General features: G+C 37.5%; 1 protein-coding gene across 5 annotated transcripts in view; it reads right to left on the reverse strand.

Annotated features, from left to right (window-relative positions):
• LOC124137805 (zinc finger MIZ domain-containing protein 1-like) overlaps positions 1-17,577 on the reverse strand; it is a 423,984-nt gene that overhangs the window by 92,301 nt on the left and 314,106 nt on the right. For all 5 annotated transcript variants that reach the window (XM_046504266.2, XM_046504301.2, XM_046504293.2 and 2 more), the window contains one exon: positions 13,623-13,736. In XM_046504266.2, the coding sequence (XP_046360222.1) occupies positions 13,623-13,736 (114 nt within the window). The remainder of the gene's footprint in view (positions 1-13,622; positions 13,737-17,577) is intronic.

Below are 17,577 nucleotides of genomic sequence, written 5' to 3' on the forward strand. Positions count from 1 at the left end.
ATATCACAGGGTTTTTGAACAACATATTAACCCAATATGGTGTTTACCATTCTCATACAATCAGCAACTGAGACAAGTTCCTCACAAAAGAAGGTGGTAGACCTCTCCTTAGAGGTCGGAAACATGTTAACCAGTTGTTGGGCACTTTGTAAATGGAGGACACACCCATTTAATGTAAAGAAAGCCGACAGTCCGAGAGAAAGCTAGTCCCCCACACAAAGCACTTTCTCCCTGATCAGTGAAGAAGAGACCTATCTATCAACTAATGCCATCTCAACACTATTCACTATATTGTGGGTCAGGGTAGTGTCCAACTGGTCATATAGCGATGGTATTTCAGATATTCTTCTGATATACTTGTATTACTGTATTCGACGTAATAAGCGCCCAGGGCGCTCTCAAAATTAGAAATAGGGGGCTCTTATTAGAATGTTATTTTAGTGAAAAAAAAAACAGAGTTAAAAGATAAATTTGTCCAAAATTAAATTGCCCATAACTAAGTGTGCTTATAACACATGAGTGCATATTATACGGGAATAAATAAGTCTTGTGTACATTGATCAATCGGAAGGGGTGCTAATTGGGATTGTTCATTGGCCAATATATTAGCAAATATCGCCGTGGTTGCTTATTAGAGCTGGGCGCTTATTACGTCAAATATGGTACTTACGATGTGACAGATACACAAGATACAGTCGAACTACACTGTGTCGAACACATGGGAACCTGGAAAAGGTTTGAGTTATCCAGGGTTTGAGACAACCAAAGTGAATATTTCTGCTGTGCTCAGTTATTTGGAAACCATCCTGCCTTTGATTTAATATGACAAATGCAGTGAGGTCTGTCATTTGTGTGTAAAACCTATTTGTTCCAATCCACCTACAAGGCTCACTGAACTCTCTCTTTGACCACCAGACCTGTGCAAAAGCACCTCTTAGCAGATCCAATCTGGAAATTGGTGCTATATTAATTAAAATATATTATTAAGTGAGTTGAAAGTTTGGTGTGTGTGGGTGTGTGGAAGTTATTTACGATATTGAACTGTTGGGGGAATTTTATGCCGATTTTGGGTATTTGGAACACCCAAATCAGTTCAGCATAAGCGTCAATATCACACATCCAGTTTGACAGATTCGATGACAGATAAATGATGACTGTCCATGAGTGAGTGATTGTTGTTTTACACAAGTCAGCAATATTATGGCAATATCACAGAATCAAGCAACAGTGGTTGACAACATGTCCAAAACTGGTTGACAACACAACCAAATTAGTGGTTGACAACACGACCAAATCAATGGTTGACAACATGTCCAAAACTGGTTGACAACACGACCAAATTAGTGGCGGACAACACTACCAAACTAGTGGTGGACAATCTGACCAAATCAGTGATTGACAACACAACCAAATTAGTGGCGGAGAACACTACCAAATTAGTGGTTGACAATCTGACCAAATCAGTGGTTGACAATCTGACCAAATCAGTGGTTGACAATCTGACCAAATCAGTGGTTGACAATCTGACCAAATCAGTGGTTGACAATCTGACCAAATCAGTTGTTGAACAAATACCACACAAAAAGTTTTGACACATCTATCTGCATAGGTAATAGAGAGTCTTGCATGATTCAAACCATTCGATCAATAATGAACCTCAACATGAGACCTAACAATTTTGAAAAATATATATACAAGTCAACATTGGACAGTGGGAGGGTTTGCAATATTACTATTAACAAGTTGACCATGATTGTGGACCTGTGAATATCCGGGGTAGAATAGGTCTTCAGCAACCCATGCTTGCCGTAAAAGGTGACTATGCTTGTCGTAAAAGGCGACTAACGGGATCGGGTGGTCAGGCTCGCTGACTTGGTTGATACATGTCATCGATCCCAATTGCGTGGATCGATGCTCATGATATCAATCACTGTATTGTCTGGTCCAGACTCCATTATTTACAGACCGCCGTCATATAGCTGGAATATTGCTGAGTGCGGCGTTAAACAACAAACCCACCAACCAACAACCATAATCGCGATCATTGTGTTGACAGGTCTTACGATTATTTCAATTAGTTTCATCATTATTGTTATACTGTAGCCTGTTGACATTGAGTCCTTGAATATTAACTGTCCCCGAGCACTTAATTCAGTCAACACAACACTAAACCACACTACGCAAACATGTAACCTTAAAACCCTGTGTACTAACTCGATCCCTTATAAAACATAGTATTAACAACCTTAAGCTAATAATTTACACACCACAGTTGTACGTTGGCTCAGAATCTATTCTCCTGTGTACGAGTCGTAAACCCCTAGCAATACAGATATCAATTCTTGATTCACGGCAAAATATGAGGTGCTATGAACCTAAACATATCCAGGCCATTCATCGCTGGTGTACGACATACCTCTGTCCTTTCTTCTTGTACAGTGTGAAAATTGGGCGTTAACAAATGCGTCTTTCATACCTGAATGCCCCGGAAAGCGTACGAAGCTAAGTTTGTTAATCCTATTGAAACTGCCCTATTTTCCGTCCCATAGTGAGTGTATATATTTTATCTTTGCATATTTGTGTATATAACAACTAACGTCAAAGCGCCAACTCCTGGTGCTCTGTCACACAGAACGAGAGCCCTGGGTGAATGAGGTGCTGGCATAAAACCCTCTATATTTCAGTTTCTTATCTTTAATAATATGTCATTTTCGTGGGACAAATATTGCTATTCAAGGATCACAATAGGAGCTCATGACATCAGAAATGTAAAGGGGACATTACTGTTTTGGATATTTAAACAAGCCCATGACCTTTGATTGACTTGTTACTTAAACGGGAGCAGCATCTTGTATGTGTGTCAACGTTAACAGTGTCATGATAAACAGTTATGTAAACAAACAATTTTGCCATGACATGCGGATGTTGGAAATATATCCCTTAGTCATAAAGGGTAGGACACTTGGCTCCTTAAAGATTTTGTACACATTAGACACTTGTTTCCCTCTGTGTGCGTGTGTGTGTGCTTGTGTGCATGTCTCTCTGTCATGTCTCTCTGTGTGTGTCTCTCTCACTGTCTCTCTGTTATGTCTCCCTGTGTGTCTCTCTGTCATGTCTGTGTCTTTCTGTCATGTCTCTCTTAGTGTGTCTCTCTCTCTCACTATCTCTCTGTTATGTTTCTCTCTGTCTCTGTCATGTCTCTGTGTCTTTCTGTCATGTCTGTGTCTTTCTCTCTCTCTGTCTCTCTGTCATGTCTGTGTCTTTCTGTCATGTCTCTCTTAGTGTGTCTCTCTGTTATGTTTCTCTCTGTCTCTCTGTCATGTCTCTGTGTCTTTCTGTCATGTCTTTGTGTGTGTCTCTCTCTCACTGTCTCTCTGTTATGTCTACCTGTCATGTCTCTCTTAGTGTGTCTCTCTCTCTCTCACTGTCTCTCTGTTATGTTTCTCTCTGTCTCTCTGTCATGTCTCTGTGTCTTTCTGTCATGTCTTTGTGTGTGTCTCTCTCTCTCACTGTCTCTCTGTTATGTCTCCCTGTGTGTCTTTCTGTCATGTCTCTCTTAGTGTGTATCTCTCTCTCAGTCTCTCTGTTATGTTTCTCTCTGTCTCTCTGTCATGTCTCTCTCTGTCTCTCTGTCATGTCTGTGTCTTTCTGTCATGTCTCTCTTAGTGTGTCTCTCTCTCACACTGTCTCTCTGTTATGTTTCTCTCTGTCTCTCTGTCATGTCTCTGTGTCTTTCTGTCATGTCTTTGTGTGTGTCTCTCTCTCTATCACTGTCTCTCCGTTATGTCTCCCTGTCATGTCTCTCTTAGTGTGTCTCTCTCTCTCACTGTCTCTCTGTTATGTTTCTCTCTGTCTCTCTGTCATGTCTCTCTCTGTCATGTCTGTGTCTTTCTGTCATGTCTCTCTTAGTGTGTCTCTCTCTCACACTGTCTCTCTGTTATGTTTCTCTCTGTCTCTCTGTCATGTCTCTCTCTGTCATGTCTCTCTATTCTCCATTCACTCTAGTCTATGTGATAACCATGGACCTTAAAATTATAAATTTAAAGACTGACTTGAATCTTGACAGGACATGCAGATAAATTGATACATTTTGTGTAAGCATCTTTTTAAAAATCAGGATAAGCTTCTGTTTTGAAAAAACAACATCTCAAAGCATCACAAATTACAAAAATCAATTCATGCCCATTTTCTTTCAAAGAGTAAAGAATCTGTTTTTTTATGTATCTTTTTCTTAGAAATATCTGTAATATACCAATTAAATAATTATTTTTCAGCAGCATAATGATCCCATCTTTTCCTTACATCTCCTGTCCAGAAAATACGACCAAAGGATTAAAATCAATACAAGTTAGAATAAAATTTACTGCATTATAAACACCCTTGAAACCATGGGCAAAAGCACCTCATATAATCAAGTGTCTATTGTCAGTGTTATTAAAATCAATTTAATGTAGCGCACAGTTGCTGATCATCATGTGAGCAATTGCCATTAATGTCGACCGTGCAGCAAGGACGTTTTACAGCCAACCCACAGGTCCCAGCACCACACATACCTACGCCATCTATCAATACGCTGTCATTAAGTTAATCTCCATCCTACAAGCTAAGAAGGCAGGATTCTCGAAATTACACAGCAAAATAACTCTTTGTTGCTTCTGAAATAATCATAAAGGTAGAACCGATGGGCATGCCTCGCTCGTTATAACGCCAGATCAAATCGACAAGGTCTAACAGATAACGACACGCTGATGTAATTACGCAAGGTAATTATCGGCAAAAGCTTGGTTTTTACTATGACAGTCGTGGAGAAAGATTTCCAGCATCATTACAAGCCTGCATGCTATAGTGAAGCCTGATTCATGGGCCCTTTGTTATCATTCGTGTAGGTGTCGGATCTGAGACTGTACGGAGAACATATCAATATTGTTGACAAGGAGTTAGGGTCATCGTATCCAGGCACAAATGAGTGAGATCGTCAATGAAATTAACACAAGCAGACGGCAGGTTGCACTTGGCGATCGGCTGATGCCAACTAATTATATAGCAGCAACTCAGGGTCGATGCCAACCATTATACATCCGACTATGCAAATGGCCTCTTCTAATCAGATCAATGTTTGGTAGAGCATATTGCCATTTTCCGCGAGCTTTGGCCAGCATAGTGCTTACCGCACTTATTTCTTCTGCAAATGTGCCAACACTTTAATGTTGGTTTACAAATACGCACATAAATCACTGTCGGTCCCTCAGCGGCTAAATCAACCAGAGACAGACATGAAATCCATGATGCTCATCTTTCCCCTCATGCAATGTTCATCTCTTTGATGTTGCTATTGACGTATTTACTGTATGATCGCTGTCACTCCAACATTGCTCGAGATCACTGGACATGCTGTGTCAGCGAAGCTGGAATGATTGGCAGTCGTAAATAACTAAACCTGTGTTCCGTTATTAATCAGTCAGGCTTGGAAAGTTACAGTAAAGATGTACACAGTGACTCCAGTATAAACCTGGCTCTCCTTAAATAGACACCGGCAGCTGTCAATCACATAGAAAATTGACAGGTCATTAATAAGTTGGGTTGTATACTGAGATATTAACAATGTGTTCTTGTTCTGTGGCGAAGATTGCATTGTTATTGAGTGAATACTGATTGTCTGGGAAAGATATATTTTCATATCATTGCAAAATATTTTCATTTCTCCACATTTGATAGAAAACAGTAAGTTCTTTTGAGATTTGGCAATAAAATATAAAAGAAAAATTCTTTGTTCAATAAATATGCAATATTTAACATTATACTATTCTATATCTTAGCCATTAATAGTGAAAAAAGCCTCTTCATTTCCAACTAGCCTCTGGATTTCCTCTCCAAACTGGGGGCGGTCAGGTAGCCCAGTGGTTAAAGCGTTCGCTTCGTCACGCTCAAAACCTGGGTTTGATTCCCGACATGGGTACAATATGTGAAGCCTATTTCTGGTGTCCACTGCCATGATATCCCTGAAATATTGCTAAAAGCTGGGTAAAACCATACTCACTCACTCAACAAACCCACTGAACCGTATTCGGTATATTAAGCACCCTGATCCAATAAGCGCCCCTGACCAACCTCTGGACCATTCTGTGAGAAATCTTTATAAACACTCCCATATGAGAGTGCATACATCTTCTTGTGCATATTACACTTTTGTTACAGAAACACCAGCAATTAAAGAAAGGGCATATAAGTGCCAAGTGACTTTTATCGAAAACATTTTGGTTTGATCGACATTTGATCCAAGTTTGTTCTCTACCCCTCGACCTCAGGAAACAAATTTAACTCATTGTGCATGTTTTTAATAAGTGCCGCTCTTTGTCAAGTGCCTGGGGAGCTTATTACAGTGAATATGGTACTTAAATTTTAAAAATAAACTTTAACAAAAATTATTCTTTGCTTCTAACAATCGAACCACTTTATGGAAAAGCATACAATAGACCTGTCTGTTTGTGCTCTTTTCTAAATAATCAAATACACCAACAACCTAGGTAAATATTGTATCCTAATTTTTAATAATAACTCAATACATGAACACATTAGATATCAAATTCCATTTTTAATCTTGGTGTATTCTAAACACAAATGACTATCAATGTGAATAGGGATCATATTTCTACTTAGGGACAATGGCTTCTATCTTGTTTTTTATATATCCACTTGAGTTTAAATACAAAGTTAACTGTCTCAGTTGAGAATATTACTAGTTCACCTTAAACTAATCAGATCACATGCTCTTTCTAAAAGGATCAAATTAATAGTTCATGTTTTTCTTTAGGCGTTCTAGATATGTACAAGTATATCTCATATTGTCAATTCAAATGAAATCAGCTAAAATGTGACTAAATGCCCTTAAGGTCAAACATGATAAAGACCTGGTGTTATCGTTTTATTGACGCCATGATTTGTACGGACATATACATACTGCATGCATAAATATTCAATGTAAGTTTGTTGTTTTAAGTCCAGTTATTATAAATATTCTATATTCTATTGTTCTGGGGGAACTAATTGAAGCAATAAACATACCATGTTTTCAATGTAGAGCTACTTGTAGATTTAGCCATGGTAAATTAAACAAAGACATAGAATATGATACACATAGTTGGACATAGAAAGGTTGTTTGTTTGTTGTTTAACGCCGCACTCAGCAATATTCCAGCTACATGACGGCGGTCTGTATATAATGGAGTCTGGACCAGACCATCCAGTGATTGACATCATGATCATCAATCCACACAATTGGGATACGATGACACGCATGAACCAAGTCAGCAAGCCTGACCACCCGATCCCGTTAGTCGCCTCTTACAACAAGCATAGTCATCAGTTATGGCAAGCATGAGTTGCTGAAGACCTGTTCTCTACCTGGATCTTCATGAGTGAGTGAGTGAGTGAGTGAGTGAGTGAGTGAGTGAGCGAGCGAGCAACAAGTTTCCCACTGATTTATCATGTTTCCGCAATATCATGGCAAGGAACAAGAAACAGGCTTCACCCAGTGTACCCTTGTGAGCAATTTGACCCAGGCCTTCAATGTGACAAGCAAACACTTTAACCACTAGGCCAACAAACCTGTAAGAAGGTAAGTGTTGTACTTGTTTTACACAAATCCAACATCTTCATTAAAGGAGGGTTGCCCTGTTCAGTATGGCCATGTCTAGAAGTTGTGATCAGTGCTTTAGTCCTTTTGGCAGATAAACAAAGTGGTGTTTGAAAGGCCTGATTTATACCTGCTGGGGCTGCCTCTTTGCACGAGTCTAGCCCCCTTTAAACAAGTTGACTTTTGTGTATACTTCTTTGCTACACCACAAATTTACCACTATTAATATTATGGAAGAAGGTTGGGAGTTTTGTGAGAGACAGGATAGTCGCTACTTCAAAACTGACATTTTTTTCTGTGAGTGGAGTGGTAGACGAACAATTTAATTTCTTTTCCACAACATTTCTTTTTCAGGATATCCAGAAGGTCCCACCAACACTTTTGTGTGCTTGTAAACCCTGAGGACAAATTTTATTTGTAAAAGATATATCCCCCTCCCCAAACATCAAATGCTTGGCCTCTTAGAAATTTTAAGTGTTCTAGTTGCACAGAAACTGCTTATATGTTTCAGTGGATATATAATGCAATTAAAAACATCAAGTGATCAAGAAATATATTTATAATAACACATCAACACATTGAGTCATAAGCACATTCTTATACACTTCTTTACCTCACAGTATTGTTTGAAGTTTCAAATCTGAAGTTACAAAATTCAAAAGAAACATCAAATAACCAGCTGAAACATTCTAATTGTACAATTATACCTATTCTAAGGTTTTTATATTAGATTTTCACACAAATGTAATGCACCTTCCAAAGCCGTTTACGTGAACATGAATAAGACCAGTAATGTTTGTTTGTTTGTTGTTTAATGCTGCACTCAGCAATATTCCATCTATATGACCCTGGTCTGTATAATAATTGAGTCTGGACCAGACAATCAAGTGATTGATATCATGAGCATCGATCCACGCAATTGGAATCGATGACATGCATCGACCAAGTCAGCAAGCCTGACCACCCAATCCTGTCAGTTGCCTCTTATGACAAGCAGAGTCGCTTTTTACGGCAAGCATGGGTTGCTGAAGACCTATTCTACCCCAGATGTTCACAGGTATAGATGCAGCACTTGATCATGAACTTGACAAGGTCATGGACTGAAATCTATCACGACATCTGTGTTGCACAGATTCAGATCATGAAATGCACCAATGCTATTACTGATGATGACCTTCAGTTTGGTTTAACAATCGTCACAGTTCATGGTACATCATTTATAACAAATAATGACCCTGCTCACCAACTATTGACTGGCTAGACACTATAACTGTGATATGACAATTTTCAATTTGAACATGGGGTCTTAGAATGACATGGTTACATTTTCAGTGACACGTATCTAAAAATTGCACATTTTTCTGTAAAAATATCATGTTTGGAAATTCTAATTTCAATTTAATTGGGCCAGATATGTTGAGCATGGTATTTCATGAATAATGTAGCTACAGACCTGAAAGTGATCTTAACGCTAAGATGATCAACAAAAATGTTACCCATCATTGGTCATTACAAGAATGTTACCCTTGGTCATTACAAGAATGTTACCCTTGGTCATTACAAGAGTGTTACCTTTGATTGGTCATTTCAAGAGTGTTAACCTTGACTGGTCATTACAAGAATGTTACCCTTGGTCATTACAAGAATGTTACCCTTGGTCATTACAAGAGTGTTACCTTTGATTGGTCATTTCAAGAGTGTTACCCTTGACTGGTCATTACAAGAATGTTACCCTTGGTCATCACAAGAGTGTTACCCTTGGTCATCACAAGAGTGTTACCCTAGTGTACCAAGCCTTCAGTCTTGTAGGCAACTTGTTCCTCCAAGCTTTTACTTAGTGGTTATTGTGGTACAATGTATGAAATATGGCATCTTTAATTTCCACTGTTTGAGATTCACAAGGAGTAAGTCTGGAATATCTCTTATTTCAGACACAATAGCCCTTAGGAAAGTCTCATTTCTTGGAAACTGGATAAAAAAAACCAATTAATATAATTCAGATTTCAAGATTTCTCTTGATGACTTCAAATATATTTCCATTCTGCCATGAAAGTTGATATGATTAAGATCGTATAATTTAATTTCTGTGACATAAAAAATTTGCGAAGAGAATATTGTGTTCAGACAATACAATTATGAATATATCAAATCAAAGCTAAATCTTATCTTGAAGCATCGAATAAATTAGCGTTTTTTGCTTAAAGTCACACTCAACAATGTTCTAGCTACATGACGGCGGCCTGTAGAGGAATCTTGACTAGACAAACCAATGATTGATATTAAGAACAACATCTCGTTCATTTGGTCAGGATGACAAGCAATCATCCAAAGTATTGAGCCCTGAACACCCGAAACAATCAGTTGCCTCTTCTGACAAACATAGGTTCCTGGGGACCTGAGCATACATAGTTTTTTTAACTTTGCTTTTTGTGATATTCCATCCAATTCTTGGTATCAAAAATGGCCACACATTGTACCCATTGGGGAATCAAACCCAGTTCTTCAGTATACGAAGGAATACTTGACTAACATACACCATTATGATTTTATCTGTTGATCACAGTTATTTTCTGCTAACATCAGAAGTTGTAAGAGGGTTTTCTTTTTATAACAAAAATGACGTTGGTCTAAAACTAGGTGTCTTTGTCTGTTTAATTCTTTGGCGTGCAGAGTGTCAGCTTTTGTTGGGAGACAAAGGAAGTTAATTTCGAAAAAGTCTGTCTACCAAGGACAAGGAAAAGAATTCTAGATTTATTATGTATCAAATCATCTACAAATGGTCGAGAATGTCAACTTTGTATTAGCATTGCATTAATGTTGTTTTAATCCTGAGTAATCACAAAATATATTTTCTGTGATATGTTGCTGGGGAAAAGTAAAAAAAAAAAGAGTACAAATATAGATTTCTCAATTTATAATGAAAAAATAGGGTCGACGGTTCAGTTCAACAAATAAAAACACAACTTTTCTAAAGGCTGACCACAGCATGAAGAAACAAGTTGTGGCACATGTTTGCTGTCATAAATACATGTTTTAGGTGATATCCCAGCAATTGCACCGATTCTGACATTTAATGCAAAACATAGTCTCTTAAGTTACAAACATAAATCTGAGTGACACAAAAACAGACAGTGTTTCTAATCATAAAAATTAAAAAGCAGACAAATTTGTTGATAATATGATGCTTGAGGGGTAAATGAGTGTGTATCACACACAGAGAAAACATTTCATTCCCAGGGCGTCAAAACAGAGTCATAAAGTAAGCTAGATTTAACTCATAAATGAATATCGTTCGCAATGTTTATCATATTAATTACCAATTCATGTACTCACCATAGACAGCTAATGTTAATTTAAGCAAGATTGATATATAATGTTGGAAAAAATCGAGTAAGAAATGGACAAATTGCTATCCACATATTTACATTTCATTTTACACACATCTGTCAATCATTCAACTAAATCAGCACCAGGATGCCCTGCATCCCACAACACAAAACCTGTACATGACTAGTCTCAAGGGTGTATGTACTAAGATATTTATTCCTCGAGTTTAGTTGACATGGAAAGCAATCGTTTTTGTTTCGCAAGTTGAACGCCAGCTGTCGGGGATGACTATTGACAATTGAGGTACACGCAGTGCACTGGATTCCATATCGAATTCACAATCTCTGGTGCATACACAGACATTTAAATGAGAAAATATGAAACATTTACCTTACATAAATGTATATCACCATTTCATTTTCATCATTTATTAAATACAAATTAATCATAATTTTCCAGCTTATTAAATAATTTCAAAAATTTCACTTATAAATTAATATTTACATTTGTACTTCTCATACGATTCAAAAGACGGAATATTGAATTCCAATATTTCTAAATTATGCATAAAAATGTTTGTCTAAGACATGAACAATGAGACAGCAAACTATGCCATTGAACACACTACAAAACAATGTCAATATTTCAGCTGACAAAAATGACAGTGAAATTGACAAGTCTATCTGAAACCATTTTTGACATAATCAACATCCACAACTCTCTAATTGAGAAAATCATTTTGTTATCATCAATGCCATAATTGACATGACTCCCAGAGCTTGTCACAACCCCAATCTAGGCCAATCACACAGATCTGATCAATCTCAAATTGATACGGATGCTGATGAATAAATTCATCCTCATCCAAGGTCAAGCACTGTTACATCAAACACAATCCAGCTAGTTGTATTCATTTTATAATGATGAAAAACATTTGGCCAGCATTTTTTCATCAAAAGATTTGTCCGATATGATCTAAAGCATCTAAAATATTCATGAATCGAGCTGGTGTATCTGCAGAAAACTTGCCTTGTTTCTCAAACATGTTAGGCCTAATACACTTATTCTATCTTCTTTTTTTGCATTCCAAATGCATCTCATTGACGTAAGGCGTAATGCTCCAATGTAAATTGTCTCTGTACTTCCGAGAAATCAATGATAATGTAATATCGTCACAAGTTTCTAACAAGTCTACAATCTGAGAGGATCCTGACCATGCTAACACAATTTTTTAATTCTCTGCGAGATATTCCGGAGAAAATTAGGCTGAGTAAAGGACCTATCTAGACCTTGCTCTTCCAGCTTACAGTGTCATTCTGGAGTGAGTCTGCCATCTTTCAATATGACTGACAAGAAGTCCGATTTCTAACCAAAACCAACAGTGCGCATAAAAACCGATCACACTATTACGTTTACTTCACAAAATTAGACCGAGGTTGATATTTATTTACTGCAAAGCTATCCCGCGTTGACCACAAATTCCGCCTGATCCGGGGTCTAGTTGTGGACTTATTCAGTTCATTGGGATGTGTCTTGTTGCTTCTTATTTGTCATTGACAAGATTGAAGAAAACATACATACATATATTTGAACTGATCACAGGAGAGCTGCCAGCACAGAGACACAGCATATATATTGTGTTCATATGAATATTCATACATGTCAGGGTATTTACAGCGTCAAATACATTACTGCACATTACCATGTTATTCAACTGCTGCAAGATGCGAGTTGTGGAAAAATATTGATAATATGAGGTTGATGTATAATGGTGCGATGTCTTTGAGGAAAAGCATGAAAGTGTGTGACTTGATAAATGCAGAGGTCGACAATAATCCTGCTATATCATGGTGGCCAGAGGAATGTCGAGTCTGGACCAGACAAACGTATGACTGAAAGCATAAACCTCAATTCATGCCATCAGTGCAAGATAACATTTAATCAACCAAGTCACAGAGCTGGGCCACATGGTTCTCTTTAGTTAGTTCTTACGACATACTGGGGACCTGTTCTTCCCACGATCCCCAAAGGGAGACAAGCATGGAATATTTGGGACCTGTTCTTTCCAGGATCCCCATAGGGAGACAAGCATGGGATACTGGGGACCTATTCTTCCTCGATTCCCAATAGAGAGACAAACATGGGGTCTTGGGGACCTGACCTTCCCCAGGATACCCATAGGACCTGGGGAAAAGATTAGCCAAGGAAAACGGAAAACTGTAAAAATAACTGGCATAGAAGCTTCTGCAGGTACACAGTCTGTGATGGTCTGCAACACTTGGCAACATTCATGATCTAGATGGTATGACATCTACCATGGACGCTCAGTATCATGTGTCCATGTATCTACTGATGCTTATACTGAACAAATCATATTCTGCAACATACCCAGGCTTAACAAGGAGATGACAGCAGTGAATGAAATGAAACACTGTCACAATTGTGAGGGAATAATTGTTATTTAAATTTAAAAAATAATTTTTGTACATTAAATAAATAATTCTCAATTTGAGACGATATTTTAGATGCTATCCAATGCTATCTTTGTTCAGATAAAAAATATATATTCAAATTTCGGGTCAATCTAATATTCACAAAATTCAATTTATTCAGTATGCATAGAAACAAGGAACATTTTGACTATGAAAAAGAGTGTACATACTGTCAGACAGTTCATAAGAGCATCTTCAAACTGATGCTGGAAGGCCCGGGTATCAGAGCACCATTCCAACAGCTCCCGTGCTGCGTTCTGGAAGCCGCCTGGGTTCTGTAGGTGCTGTAACAGAACAGAGAAGTAGTTGTTAGGATGTTATTACAACACTGAAGTAGTCATCAAGGTACTAGCACATGACAAGTAATCGACAGCATTCACTTCTTTTTCAGCTCAGAGATATTATCTTGGAGTTGTGTTCAGTTAACTTTCCTGTTTGTTTTGTTTGTCGTTTAACTCAACACCTAGCAATATAACAGCTGACTGGAATGGAAATAATTCAAGCTATGATTGATATTATGAGCAAAGATTGAATTAGTGAGTGAGTGAGTATGGTTTTACGCCTAGAACAATCCAGCAATACACTATAAGCAAATTAACTTAGTCACAGAATCAGACTACCAGATCCATTGAATCACTTTTAAGATAGACAGTGATTGATAAAATCTCCCCTTAGTCTTCAGCTTCAAAGCCAATTGTATGTAAATAGTTATCAGGCTAACATTATCGATTTTAAAAATTAGTCAACAGAAATGAGTTGTCCTGCTTACACCATATGAGAACTTGTCCAAACGTTGTAAAGTTAAAAAAAATTCCACCAATATTCTAATCAGTTTCCTCCGAAAAAAAGTATGCTGGAAATTATTCTAACAATTAATGTTTTGTGACAAACAGTGAGGTTCAACGTTGGAAGCTGAGACCAAAACTTCAAATTACTCAAATTATTCAACACTTGAGAGCTGAGAGTCTATTTGTTAGCGCTGGACAGACGTGCCTGTAGAGTTTACAACAGAAATGTTTGAATGGAAGATGAAGTGCATCTTATCTGTTATTTTGCTCTTGAGCTGTTTTCAAACTGTGACACTCATTAAACATCTGTTTAAGTTTTCAAGAAAAAACCCAGCCAATCATCAAAACAGATTGTAAGCGGAAACATAATATATTTTTCTTGCCAGAAATGTTCAAAGATGGTTAGACAATTAAAAATGAATGTTAAGTTACAGCAAGACTGGGAAGGACCCAAGGCAAAAGGAAATTAGAATAATTAATCCTTAATTAAAGTTTAAACGAACCTCACATTTACAACTGGTTTCATTGCAGCCTTTTGTAAACCTTTCAGGAAATAATGCTATACTACTATCAAATCAAATTTCTTGGAAAACAAGTTTTTTTTTCATAACATATCCAACATATCTTACTGCCAAAAAAAAAAAATACGGGGAGATTATATGTATTTCATCCCCACAAATGTATTAAATGTAAACCTTTTGACAATTTCTTTGGAATATAACTTTTTTATTCTTAAATCAAATCACTGGGACTGGGAGTTTATGTACATTAATTTCACCTTCAGAATGAATCCAATGTACATTTTAAAAACATTATTTCAAAAATAAATTTATTTATATTTTTCAATCCAATCAGAATGTATGCATCTGTGCATCCCTAGTTGACAAACAAACTGGCAGTTTAATCTTGCAACTCTTATCTCAATACCTACTTAATTTCTTATTCTTTTAATAAACAGAGCAATAACCTGTTAGTAAAGGTTAACATGACAACAGCCTAGTAAGTTTGGTTTGTTTGCACTCAGCAATATTCCAGCTATATGACAGTGATCTGTAAATAATCAAGTCTGGACCAAACATTCCAGTGATTGACATCATGAGCTTTGATCAAAACAATTGGGATACAATGACGTGCATCAACCAAGTCAGCGAGCCTGACCACCCGATACCATTAGTCGCCTCTTACAACAGCCTGTGAAGTATGTCTGTGTGTATAATAACTGTGATGTGTCGTGTGTACCAACAACATACAAAATGTCCGTCTATCACTGACATGATGCAGAATAGACATCAATGACACATCAGTCATGCCACATCATCACAGACAGGGATTTTTCATTTTCGCCCCTTCCAGCATTATTTTCCTGATTTTTAACCAGGATTTAACTTTGACCTGCTTTCCCCCCAATCGAATGTACAAACAGCACATGACGCAAGATGCCTCTCGTGTCTATGCAGGTAGTGTGTCAGAAGAAGATTATAAGGCCTTGTGGGCTTGTCGAGTGCAGTTCAGACGTCACTCTACTGAACTTTTATGAATTGCTACAAAATACTGGAGACAAGTACATTTTGCATCCAGAATACATCAAGCAAGTGAGCTTGTTTCCCCCCTGAACCATGCTACATGTACATGTCATTTTAGGCAAACCCAAAGAATTGTTTGACAGGCATTACTTAGAAGTTGACGGATGACACAGCAGACACAATTTATGGATAAAAAACTTCTTTACTTACTGTAAAGGTGATGTTACGGTATAGATATGTACCAAAATGTCGCCTTTACAGTAATTAAAGAAGGTGTTATCCATAAATTGTGTCTACTTTGCAAACCCAAACACCAGAAACAAAATACTAGATTACTACTTATGCTAAAAGGTGAGGTGAAATTGGGTTTAACGTAGCATCCACGATTACTGCACTTATATAGCGACGTGCATGTACGTGTGTGTGTTTGTGTGGCTGCTTGTACTAGTCCGGACTAATGCCGATTGAAAGTGCTAGCTCACTGAGATGCCATGCCACAGTTTAACATGAATACCCCACTCAGACACAGTATACTGACTCTGAGCTGACCAGTCCTTGTTTAAGCCCCTTTATGCCGAGCGCCAGACAGGGTAACAACAATTACCATCTTTTAACGTCTTTTGGTACGACGCGGCCGGGGATTGAACCTTCCGCTCTCCTGGCAGACACTCTACCACTAGACCACGGAGGCGGTCCTTATGCCATAAAGTGACTGTGTGGCACCAAAGGTCTTGCCTATGGATTCACTGCACTGTGTGTTGTTGTTTGACATCATATAGTTCTACAAGGATGTTACAGCGGTTAATGCATATACATGTATGTGCAAACTTTTAAACATTCAAGCAAACAGTTTCGCATCAACATATTGCAACTGTTCTCATGTAGATGAGTGATTGAGTGAGTTAGCATATAGTGTTGTAGTAATGCAACATTCCACCCACAGTCTTAAAGATGAAGAACTCTATCCTTAGTGTAGTAAATGTTCAAAAAAATATTAAAAAATAGAAATCATATTTATTAGAAATAAAATAAAATTCCCTGTATGCTCCACAGTAAAATGTTTTTTGCATCAATGATTAACAAGTGGATATTTATTTAAATATTATTTGACAGAATAAAAATGAAATGAAAAGAAAATGCACAAAAAAAGATAAATACTTTCATTACAGATAAGGAGGCATCCTACTAAAATACTTCCACTGAATGATATTGGAACAAGATTTTCATATTAATCATACCCCACTAAGGATGATAACACTGTGAACAGGGTTCAAATGAAAAGAATATGACAGAAACTAAATCTCATACACCGTATCTCCTAATCTAAAGCAGTATCCCTTTGGGCCAACATATTGTATATATTACTAGCCCTGATTCTGTACACTCATCATATCCACAGTTGATCAATTGCAGTTTCTCATTTCAACACCCACATCAAGTAAACACATCTGAAAACACCTCCAAGACAGAAGAGCTTCTTTTGCCTCATTGAGCTAATCTAACAAGCAGCATATGCATGCTACGCAGCAAACATAAATCATTTATTGGTAGATTAAACTTTTTCCGTTTTCTTGTAATTTGCTTCACATTCGGCTGATTGGCCTATCACTCAAACCTGTTGACTGACAGATATTGAGGGCCGTGTCTAGTGAAGTCGGTGCATGGTCTCTTGCCCTTAAATACTTATATGAAATATAAATGGTAGATTAATTCCTTAACATGGATGAAAACAAGCCCTTAATTCTTCCTGGCTGTTCTATCATTTACCCTGTTACAATAGGTTCTACCCCATGTTCTACCATTGTCTATCTTTT

This window comes from Haliotis rufescens, unplaced genomic scaffold (genome assembly GCF_023055435.1).
Source record: "Haliotis rufescens isolate VD_foot unplaced genomic scaffold, xgHalRufe1.0.p SCAF_20, whole genome shotgun sequence".
Lineage (NCBI taxonomy): Eukaryota > Metazoa > Mollusca > Gastropoda > Lepetellida > Haliotidae > Haliotis > Haliotis rufescens.